The 12,093-nt window shown below is 48.2% G+C and overlaps 2 protein-coding genes across 2 annotated transcripts; one reads left to right on the top strand and one right to left on the bottom strand.

The window, feature by feature from the left end:
- Positions 1-3,052: 3,052 nt before the first annotated feature.
- Positions 3,053-5,605, top strand: LOC119164629 (uncharacterized). Its single transcript, XM_075874540.1, has one exon. It carries the CDS (start codon positions 3,053-3,055, stop codon positions 4,538-4,540), a length of 1,488 nt encoding a protein of 495 aa, XP_075730655.1. The 3' UTR covers positions 4,541-5,605.
- LOC142772142 (uncharacterized) lies at positions 4,929-11,747 on the bottom strand. Its single transcript, XM_075874275.1, has 3 exons — positions 10,308-11,747; positions 8,711-9,404; positions 4,929-7,527 (listed from the first exon to the last, which is right to left on the bottom strand). The coding sequence occupies exons 1-3, from the start codon at positions 10,511-10,513 to the stop codon at positions 6,847-6,849; spliced, it is 1,581 nt and encodes a 526-aa protein (XP_075730390.1). The 5' UTR covers positions 10,514-11,747; the 3' UTR covers positions 4,929-6,846.
- Positions 11,748-12,093: the final 346 nt, after the last annotated feature.

Genomic DNA, 12,093 nt, shown 5'->3' with positions numbered 1-12,093 from the left:
TAAGCGGGTAGACTTAACTAGAGGGAGGTTATCTGATTGGTGGCTAAAGTCAAGGCACGAGTGAAAATTAAACCCTTCACTGAAAAATACGAATCCTCAACCTCACTATTTAAAGGAAAAAAAATAAATATAATGATTAGTTCACTAAGTATTACGGCTTGGTGGCGTCAGCCGCCGCCCGATCTAAAGGGTACAGCCTCATCTATCCATCCGTCCATCCATCCATCCATCCATCCATCCATCCATCCGTCCGTCCATCCATGCCCCGTCTCAGTCTGTGACATTCGCCGTTAGAAGCACGCAGAAAATAGGCGCGTTTCACGCGTTTCACGCACTCCCCGTGTATCCCAGACACAATCCGCCGACAGATTCGGGGCGAGAGGCCCGCGGGTCGCGTTTCCTTTTCACTAACGCCATCTCAAGGTTGTTTTTAGGGGCGAAGCTCCTTATACCGGCACCCGTTTGTCCGTCGTAGTAGTAGTCGTAGTGTGTAACCAGTCTTACGTTTTGACCCCCAAGGTGGTGCCAGTGAGAGATTGCTTCTGTGCGTTGTTGAACAATATAAAATTCACAGCGGGCACGTTAACTAAAAGCCAAATTCTCCTGTCTCTCATTCTCCCTTAGCAGCCATTGGCATGTACATTTAGCACTATCTGACAAGAAAGGGTTGCTGCGTTATATTCGCTGGGCGTAACCTCCTTGGTTTTAGAAAGGTTTAACGAGCGTTGGGTCGCAGTGTCATAAATACAGTGAACTAGTATATACCATGAACTCAAGGTGGTTAAAGGTGGGAAGTAGACACGAAGCGCAAGCCGTAAGAAAGTGTGCATGCGCCACCTCTCATTTAGTCCTTGGAATATCCGCTGAATGTCGGTGCATATGCGGAATATGTGATGAAAAGATGCGAGATGGTGGTACTTGGAGTGTTGAATAGATGGACGAACGGACACACAGACATATGCATGGGCGGACGCACGGATGGCTGCACGGACGGATGGACGCACGCAGGAGCGGTTGCATGGACGAACGCAGGGACGGACACACAGATGGACGTGCGGACGCACGAACAGACACACGCACGGACGGGCGAATGGTCGCACGGACGGTCACACAGACGGACGCATGAACGGACGGAAGCAAGAACGAATGGACGGACGGATGCTTTGCCCCACTCTCCATCATTCACTTCGTGGATATGCTGCCATTTTTTTTTTATCCGCTAGGCCATGTATTCTGGTGCTGCAGACTGAACGGTGCCTATATAGGTGTTTCCGTTAATGTTTCCGTTAATGCTACGTACTCAGTGTTATCGCCTTATTTAGTGTTATTTAGTGACGTTGGCACTAGCGAAGCCCGGTCATTGAATAGGCAATATGCGAAATTAACAGCGCCATCTAGTGAACGCAGCAGGTACCCTATCCCCCATTTTGATGCTGGCGAGGCTCAACCACTACGCACGGGCGACCCGCATGCGAGCGTACCACGGAACGTACGCGCTTCGACGCTTCGACTGTTGCAGTCAGATTTTTTTGCTGGCGAAATGCCAGTACACTGCTGTGTACCGCTGTGCAATCAGCGCGGAGTCACAGACAGCGATGGGAGCAAGGTATGTGGCATGAATTACGTTTTTGCAGCAATCATTTAAACGCAAAACAGGGTATGGCGTGCAGAAGCTTTATGGGCACATTCTAGGTTGCATGAATCTCCGCGGTGCACGGGCTGCACGAGAGCAATGCAGGACTAACCATTTTTCTGTGTTACTCAGACAGGCCGTGTTTTTATAGGTTTGTCAGCTTTGCGGCTAGGTGTTTTCACTACGTCGGCCCTCTCCACGACAGTGGTGCTCTTCGATTTACCGTCTCGGACTCGCCGAGAAGCTGTCCGGCATTCGAATTTCCCTATGGCTTCGGGGAATCCTCGGACTACCCGCGGCGAGTCCGAGATGGTAAATCGAAGAGCCCCGGTGATTCTCTGCAGTCGAGTGGAGAGTGCGCCGCTGCTGTTGGGGTAACTAGTGTGATAGAACTGAATGATTAGGACGGGCTGTTTTGTGATGAGATTACACCATGTAGGTAGACGACGTATAAATGTTATTTTTGAAGGTGATTGCGCACAGAGACGTGTAGAGCTTCCGCTACTCCGAGTAACATGCCGTACACGCATCCTAGAAAGGCAACTCGGTTGCTTGTCCGCGTTCAGGCTCCGTTGTGTCCCCAAGTACGGTCACCGCGCAGCAATAAAACTGTCATTCGGAAGATGAGGGCTATGCCCACTTTCGAACAGAAAAGTATCTGCTCAGGCGCTTAACTTCAGTTCCCCCAACGTGCGCGGACGCAAGTTTTCCATTCGGTCCTCTCTCACCGATATTCCTTTACCAACGAAATAAAATCGAAAAGATAGCGGGGCGCGCTGCCGTAGGTTTGGAAAACTGGCACCATGAGTATCGCCAGGGCTTGACTGAATGACGTTCTGCATGAGTTCAGAGCGCGGCAGTTCCATTTATTCGTGAGACGGGATTCATTCTCTGCATATTAGTCTCTTCGGCTCAGTTGTGTTGCAGCTGTTTGGTTGTGTTGCAACTCACCTCACCTGAAAAATGTTTCATGTTGCATTATCAAACATACAGCTGTGGAGGCAGCCATAACTTAGTTGTACGGGATTCTGCCTTTTGGCTGCCTTACACTCGCAGATCATAGAAACCTTTGAAGCTACCTGGAGATAAAAAATAACTGATTTAAATTCCCCGCAGTGTCCACAAGTGACTAATGCCTCTTAAGGCTTGCTGTGAAGGGCCATATCTAGGAAAGGCTGCTAGAAAAGGGGAGTGTGCGCAGAAAAAACTGAGGGGGGTGGGTCACATTACAAGTGCATCATCAGTCCTGCAATGCACGTATTAGTGTGACCTCTATTCTTTGTGAGATGAATTTGTGATAGTGCCTGTGTTTGTAAACAACAATCAAACAGCTAAGAGAAACCTAGCTCATGACGTCGCACTGAATGTTTGTTTGCTTATATCTTGTAGGTATCCTTCCACCGCTTTCCGAAAGATGCAATGATATACAAGAAGTGGATTGTTGCGATCAAGAGGGATGAAGGCCCGGAATTTCAAGTCGGCAAGTCAACGAAGGTCTGCTCGAAGCATTTTAGGTCATCGGACTTTATACCTAGCGTTGGGAATGGCCGCAGCCTCTTTCGAGACTCGGCAGTTCCGTCAGTTTTTGCTTTTTCCAAGGAAAAGAAAGAACGGAAGCCCACAAAGCCACGTGCTTCACCACAAGTAAGAAGCCAAAACCCGGTTCTAGGCCCAGGAGTGCTAGGCGATGAGCTTATGCATAGCCCAGATGAAGTGAAGGCAGCACCGGTAGGTCTAGAGGAACCCACTAGGCTCAACAGCTCACTTGAAGGTGAAAATGCACGTTTGGCCAAAACGATAAAACAGAAAAACAACGAAATCGCGCGGCTCCGAGACAAGCTTTGCCAAATCAAGGAGCAGCTTGTTGCTGCAAAAGGAATCATCGGGCAACTGGGCTTCGAAAAGGCGTCCTTGAGTTGCCAACTTGCTGCTGAAAGAGAACGAACGGCTCCCTTCACAGTGGAACGGTTCAAGGACTGCGACGAAGACATGCTATTTTACACTGGGCTGCCAAGCTACAACCATTTCAAGAAACTTCTGGTCTACTTGAACCCCGGTGATGATGGGTGCAACGTTCTACGTTCAGAACGTGCAGAAAGCAGTGAACCCAGATCATCGCGAGGGCGGAAGAGAAAACTAAGCACGGAAAGTGAGCTGTTTTTGGTGCTAGTCCGACTGCGCCTCGGCCTGTTTGAAGATGATTTGGCTCACAGGTTCTGCATTGCCCAGTCAACTGTGTCCCGAATATGCACATCGTGGATTAACTTCCTGTATGCCAAACTAGGCCTGTTACCTCTGTGGGCTCCTAGAAGAATTGTAGATGCTACAATGCCACCCGAGTTTAAGGAAAAGTATTCATCGACTCGAGTAATCCTGGATGCCACGGAAATACAGTGCGAGGTGCCATCATCCTTGTCCCTACAGTCTACAACGTACTCCCCATACAAGTCGAGCAACACATTCAAGGGACTCATCGGCGTCCTGCCTAATGGCCTTGTCGCCTTTGTGTCAGAGCTTTTCACAGGATCCAGCTCAGACAGGGAGTGTGTGATCAGGAGTGTTTTTTTAGACTTGAAGTTTGACGACGAAGATGCTGTTATGGCAGATAAGGGCTTTCGCATCGAAGATCTCTTGGAAAAGAATGGAGTGAAATTGAACCTGCCGCCGTTCCTGAAGGGTGGCACATTCTCACCTGAGGAAGTGAAATCTACAAAGGAGATTGCTGCTTTGCGGATACACGTGGAGCGGCGGATACAGCGGATAAAGGCATTCCACATTTTTGATAGACCCATACCGTTAACCTTGGCTCCACTGATTAACCAAATTTGGACTGTGACGGCAATCCTGAGCAACTTCCAGTCTTCTCTCATTCAACAGTCAAGTGGCAAACCGCAACAAGAGCCTTAGATGTGGCAAGCTAAAAAATTACGCCCTTTCCGACGAGGGGATTCCTGCGAAAAATGCGGAGCGTAACGGGGCTCCATCTGAACAGCACTTTGCGACTTACCACAAAGTATATATTTTTGCAATGCACCAATGAAGTGCAAGAGTTTTTTTTTTTTTTCAGCGCACGCACTTGCTTTCACGAGACGAGCTCGCTTCCACTTTAAAAGCTCTGAAGCGACAGTGTTGCTGGTGTCCTCCTGGGCTGGCACGAGCCCCGACCATGAGATGGCTCCTGGAGCGACAGTGTTGCCGGCGTCTTCCTGGCCGCATGCGCAGGTGGCGTGCAGACGACGGACTATGGAGGGACAGAGCCCAAGCCTAAGATGCATTCGCAGTTACGCTCCACATCTAAAAGAACACACAGCACTTGGCACGTTTTAATGCACCGACGACTGATGATTGACTGGTTGTGAGGTGTAACGTGCCGACGCTACACAGGCGATGAAGCGCGCCGTAGTGGAGGGCTCCGGAGTAATTCTGATCACCTGGGGGTCTTTAACGTGCACTGAAATCTCAAACACGCAGGCAATTTCACTTTCCGCCTCAGTCCGAAAAGCGGCTGCTCCGGCCAGGAAACGAGCCCACAAATGGAGGATGACTGCAGGATCAAAAGGGAGATGACAGCACGGACCGTGAAACTGGTAATCTGCAGCTGTGTGACTTGAGCACTCAGGGGCGCCACGTGCGCGAACAAAAAGCCTTGAGCAAGAAGGCAATGTTGTGCGCTGTTAAGTTGTTGCTCACTGTGTGATTCGTACAAAGACGTAACCACCAAACTTGTACTCACCGTGTAAATACTTGTGCGTTTTTTTTTCCTGGTCATCTCCGGACACCATTCACGCTACCAAAAGGCTCCCGAACCTGGATTCACAGCAGTACTTTGTCAAGCTCTATTATTATTTCTTCGCTCATTTGTAATCCTTCCTTATTGTTCATATACTGTGTTGTGTTTGTTAACCTACCTCAAGTTGACTCTCATTGTAACAAATCTTGCAAAGATTGACTATAAACTGGTTTTGTTTTGTCCATGTGCAGCTCAATGGCAGAAGATGTGGTTGTGTCCAGTCATGACATGCTTTTGGTTACCACAGACTAAATTTTAAGTAATCTAGTCCAAAAAAATGCTCACAAAGGGGTTGAGTGGTGCTAGCATGTACATTATAACTTATTTGGATGAGATAAGAATTTAATTCGCAGCATTGCAATGTGGCCCACAATCATAGCTTTTCTCCCCCCCCCCCCTTTAGGCATGTTTCGTTGCCTTTTTTGCTTTTTTTGAGGCCGTAGCACTTCTGTGTATCACTGTGTATCACATGTTAAAACATGTGGAGCTGTCCACCTTGAATGGCTTGAAAGGCGCACTCGCTGCGTGCGGAGTATTTCTCTATTTCAAAAAAAAAAAAGTGCAGGAACACAAAAGTACATGTCCCTTGTGACTCTGTAGCATGTGGTTAAGAAAACTGCTACGTTGTGTTTGCGTCTCTTCCTGCAATATCACTTAAACTGATGCGTTACAAAGCATCACTATGCCTGAAAAATGGTGTTTTTCTGAACTTTCATCGGCGAGATTTTAAATTATTCAAGAATAAATCGAGCGAGTGTGAGCTCACGTACAATATCTATATTCTCTTAGACGTATCCAAAACTTTTAAGGGCTCACTAAGTTCTGTATGAATACAAGCAACTGGATGCTGCAAGTATGTACTAAGATTCATTAAACACTGCTTAAAAAACCTTGGATGGGAGTCTAATAATAATAGGTATAGCATGCAATCTTTTATCTTTACCCAAAATATGATGCACGAGATTTTTCATTTCCTTATTGTGGTCTCCACAACTTGTGCTGTGGCAATGCGAAGTCTAGTGAAAAAAGTGAATCTGAAAAAATTCTTGCACGAAATCAGCCTGTGTATGTTTGGTTCACAATAAAGCAGCCAATGTTTTTATTTCCACATGTCGGCAAAAGGAAAATTTTTTGTCTCAAGGTATTATGTTGTGTTGCCTTCTCTGCGTTGAGATTTTGGTGCACGTTAAGATGCCCAGGCAGCCAAGACAATTTGCAACCATCCATTACAGGGCACAGTATTGCCCAGATGCACAAATGGCAAGTAAAGCTCGGAGCGTTATTTTTTTAGTATTGAAAAATCCTCTAGCACGAAGGTAGCACCGAGTTACCTCTTGGCTAGGGTGTGCAGGTATTGTGCACGCCTCATAGGTTAGGTGTAGCTTTGGCGCACTAATCAGCCGAAATCTGGAAGCTTCACTGATTACCGCCTGGCAAGATGGGGCAGCATTTGCTCAAAGAAGAAGGCATCAAGCTTTTTGCGCATATCCTCCCACTCGTTCCTGTCGAACCAAATGCGCTCAATGCCAATCCACTTTTCCGAACACACGACAAAATCGCCCCACAAGCAGCCAGTGAGGGCCATCTGCCCAAGCACCTGAGCATAATACTCATGGTCTCTGTCCAGCTGCAGTTCACCATTTTCCCCGAACACCAAGGAAAACTTTCTTTTCTTCGCTTCCTCTGGCTCAGAGTCTTTCAGAGAATGGGGGCACTTGACCTCTAACACACCATATGAAAGTTCTTCCGAGTCGTACACGAGTCCGTCTGGTGTTGCACCCAACCAAGGGCACACAGGGTCTACCACAAGGCCGCAATGCTGCACTGACACATTGTGCCCGTAGCTGTTCATGACAGCTGTATACCTATTTTTGGCCATGTTCTCATTCCTTATGCCATATTGCACCGGACGGACGTGCGTGAGGTCCTTCGGCTCAATGAGGTTACGGAGGCCCTTCTCCGTCCATGCCTGCCGCCTGACGACGTGGCCAAAAGTTGACGCTGTCAGTCGATTGGCCCGTGCCTGTCGCCAGCGTTCACCGAGCCGCTGCTGCCTTGAGTTCAGCTCGAGTTCCCGAGCTGCTTCTTGTGACAGCTGGATCTCCTGCACAATGTGGAAGTAAATATAGCATGAGAAAGCGCTAGAAACTTTTAACGGCTCAGAGCTTGCATACACTGTACTTTGACTACTAGCAAGACCCAATCAGCTTTCCTGCAGCCTAGCTGGTATGCCAATGTTTGTTTTCGGTACCGTGCTGCACTAAGATTAATAGCCAGTCATCAAAAGACAGATTTAGGAGCCACTTTTAGGAGAGTCAATGGCATGAATGGCAGAACAGCAGCAGCAATGAAATTGTGCTTTTTAAATAAGAACAGGCAAGAGAGGAGCACAGTTCCCGGTTTTTTAAGCAAAGCTTGGATAGCTATATATTTTTCCATATATTTTTTGCATTTGGATATAGAAGCTCATGAGGCTGCAAATGTTTTCAAAGCGCAATACAATAAAAAGAAGTCCACACGTGTGTCCCCTCATGTTTAAAATGGCATATGCAGTGGATGGTGACCGCGCACATAAAAAAAAAAAAACAAAAAACAACGGGGTGTTTGTCGTCCTCGCAAAAGTAGCTAGAGATTTGGGCTTGAGAGTGGCACACACCCCAACCGAGGCATCGGTGTTTGCACCACAGAATGAATGCGCACCTGAGTCGGGCTCCACCACCTGCCGCCGCAGCGTTAGCGCCCGGTCATCCCTATTCTAAAACTCTATTGTTATAATGCAGGTTTGACAAAATCAGAGGACATGCAATCGACAGTGGCCCCAAGTTCGATTAAGTGTAAGTCTTGGTTTACACTACACTGATGCATTGAAATGAATCAAAATACGGATATTGGGTGGTAAAGCTAGCAAATAGCAAATGTTAGCCTGTAGAAGCACATATGAGTGAGACTGTTTAATAACCACACAGCTTAACATCCTTCAAAGCGTAGAACATAAAGCAATGATCTGCACTGATAAAATAAAGCACAGCATTAGTGCTGGGTTTGCCTGTAGTTTAAAATTGCTTAACCACTATCATCACTGGGGCCATTGTCTTGGCATTTGTAACATTTGGTGGAAGCAAATAGGCCATTCATAATTTTCTCGCTCTCTCTTTTTACAGAGGACTGCATAAGAATATTTCTAGGCTGCATGTGCTCTACATCTAGGTCCACCTAATCAGTTAAAAGCATGAATGGTACACACTCCACCAGTGCAGAGAGAAGTATCTTTTCTATACTGCACTTACAGTCAACACCCTCCATTCTTCAGCCGTGAATCTGCCGGGCAAGGGTGGCTGTGAGGCTCCGTCACTAAACAGAGTCAAAGCTGGCACTGGTGTCACGGTGGCTGCCCCTTGCGAAATGCTGGGTGACATCCACGTAGTGAAGCCTGCAGGGAGTTTTGCCTGCTGGTACGACAGTGCAGACCCCGCAGGCGCAGGCCCAAGCTTTGTGTCCACTGACGGCCCCCCAGCAGCAAGGAGAATGGCAGCAAAGTCGAAGGTCCCGAGGCTCTGGAGGTCCTCTCCCAGGCTATGGATCGCTTCAAGGTGTTGCTGCTCCTTTTGCTCCTCAGCCCGCGCATCAAAAAGTCGCACGGGCATTGGCAGGCCCATGCCACCCTCACGTGGACTCCGCCAGTCCACGTTCTGCACGGCCATAGGCCTGATGCCTTGTCGTCGGGGGCGCCTCCATTGCTGCGGCAACTCGGTGCATGAAAGCTCTGGTGGTGCCTCTTTGAAGCCCTTCTGCTTCAGCAGAACAAGGAGGCGCAGAGCCGCAAGAATGTGGCTGCAGGAACCACCAGCCCCAGCGGGGCACTCACAAGTAGAATCTTCCACTGCTCCACTGTCGCTTTTCAAAGCCAAGCTGACTTTGTACGGCCGGCCACTCTTCTTCTGGCTTCGGTAGCACGTGGCACGTGCATAGACAATCCCGAGACTGTAAGAGCAACAACAACAACAACAAAAAAAACCTTGTAAGCTGCACACAGTCAAGTTTGTCATCTTTTTACCGAGTGCCGTATCACAAGTACGAATAAAGCTGTCATGGCACTTGCCATGACAGCTTTATGCAAAGCAACAAGGTTATGCAACCTACTCTCCACAAAGTAATGACTATGTCATTCGGGAAAACCCCTGCGCAGCTGACGTTACAGTGCAATAATACAAAACCTGCATGAAGTGCTTCGATGTGAACAACCTCTAGTGTAACATAAAAAAACACTGCTTTTTATTGACGAGTTGGAAAACCACATGCCAATGCTGCTGAAAAATCTCCAAACCAACATGCACCGAATGAATCAGGTTTTTAAGGAGTCCCACTGTTAACTTACGTTGACACTTGCGGTGGATCAGTTCCGTTCTTTCTAGCTGTCCTTGTAGACCCGTTTAGTCTAAATGTTTAGTGAACAAACTAGCGTACGTCGTGTTTTATACAAAGCAGCATGCGCGCTCGTAAAGGCAGCACATTAATATTAGACCAGTAATGCATACGTGCGGACGCGAAATTTGTTTGCGCAAAAAACTGTTTTCATAGTACGAGCGCTGTCCTTCAAGGCATGCACACTGCACCACCGGAACAGCTGCGAAGTTCCTGCGCGACCACGCCTGCTGATCGGACGTGCTAAAAATAAACGCCAAACCATAGCCTCCTCTTGCCAAGCCATAATGACAAGTTATCCAAGCACGTGAGCACGCGTAGTGAAAGAAACACGCAGTGACATGACCGACCTCGCCGAGAACGCCCGCACGACGTTAACATCGGCGGCACTATTTGTACGTTGCTCCAAAAGGAAAAGCACTGCATGCTTTCAGAAGGTTACACAAAACGTCGCTTACCTACCTTGTGTCACAGGCGTTGGTCACAACCGACGACGGCAAGGTGTACGCTTCCACGGCGAAGGCATAAGATTTGGTTTGCTGCTTGGATGACGTCGGCGCCTGGTTTATTAGGTCCGCTACAGTGTCGTTCGATATATGCGGCAAGTTTTCTAAACAGTTTGTCCACATCACATGTTCGGGCACTGGGAAACGTCTTGCTGTGGCCATCGCAGTAGCTCAGCGCAGTGAAGCGGGTGTTCACAAGTCGTACGGCCGTACTAGCGAACGCGTTTCCGTCGACCGCTCGCCCACATTAAAATGGCGGCGGGGTCGAAGTGCACAGTGTTGCCAGAGCACAAAGCAATTTCGCATATGATCTATTGAAAGAGCCGTTCTTTACGGACATCGGGTTCGCGTCGTGCATCCGCTCCCGATGCGTGGGCTCGACGCTGACGCGTGGCTTCGACGACGGCGTTGTGTACGGTAGGGTTTGCTTGCCGACGTTGTCATTGCGTTTCGGAATAACGAGCTGACGTTTCATTCGTAGCAGCTTTCCGCTGACGTTGCTGTTTGTGCTGGGCTTCCCTAAACCGGACCTCGGGGTCCGCTTGCCGACGTTTACGTTGCGCTTCAGCGCGTCGAGCATTCCGCTGCTCCACCCGCTGATTCATGATGTCGCCAGGCATCTAATTGCTTAGAGAGTGCAAGGAATGGAAGCCACAACTTTTTAGATAGACACTTACGCTGGTCCGAGCAATCTAGCGCGTTCCGGCCCGTTCTGACTAGGGCCCAACACGTTGGTTCATGGTGCGTCTGCAGAATCTCGTTCTCCGACGCCACCACATGTTTGCTGAGAGACTCCAAGACGACGATGCCACATCGCCTCACCCAGCTCCTTACACCGACCAGAACGCGCTAGCGCATGAGCACCTATTGAACCGTATAGTGGACCTATTGAACCCTAGCGCGAGCACCTGTAGCATGAGCACCTTGTTGAACCCCGCTCTAAAATGCTTCGCATCTATTATGCCTCAGTGCTTTGTGACTAGCTACATCAATAGACACGAGTCAGTGCAATGTTTCTACGAGAAGCGTCATTTTTTCAGTCCGCCGAAGACTCTTACATGTCTTCGCGAATGGAGGAGCGCCATTCCGGGGCTCGGCAAAGAACTTACCAGCTTTTGTGTCTCGTGTGACCTGCACTTCCAGTCAGAAGACCTCGTTAAAGGTTTCGTCGACAACGTCAATGGTGACATGATAAGCGGATGCTAAAAGAAGGCGCTGTACGATATCTATTTTCCAATAGCCCGAAGTAATAATAATAATAATAATAATAATAATAATAATATAGGTGGTTTATTTCAGACACAGAGTGAATCTTGGATGGCAAAGCAAAAGGCACAACATTGTCTGCCTGACTGAGGCCTTGCCACCCATACACTGCTGAGCCTGCTCCAACAGTGCGCCAGCATGCGGTGGCATAGAACACAAAAAGATACGCAAAGTTTGTGCAATAGAGAAACAAACATAAATTTGGTACATATAAATGACAGAAAAAACTAACACATTTCAAGAAACGAATATTTTGTGTACGCTAACACGATTTTTATTAACAAGAAAAAAACGAATACAAGCACAGAGTGGCACTGATATTCACCAAAGCCATCAAAGAAGCGCGAGCTTCCCGTGCGGCCAGCTCTTGACCTTAAGCGCCGCAAGAAACAAAACGGAGGTGAAAATGAAAACGTGGTGCCGAAATATTGTGACTATGGTGAACGAGTGTGTAACACAGATGACGCGGTTGCCAT

This window comes from Rhipicephalus microplus, chromosome 9 (assembly GCF_043290135.1).
Source record: "Rhipicephalus microplus isolate Deutch F79 chromosome 9, USDA_Rmic, whole genome shotgun sequence".
Taxonomy (NCBI): domain Eukaryota; kingdom Metazoa; phylum Arthropoda; class Arachnida; order Ixodida; family Ixodidae; genus Rhipicephalus; species Rhipicephalus microplus.
This window is presented reverse-complemented; position numbering and strand designations above follow the sequence as displayed.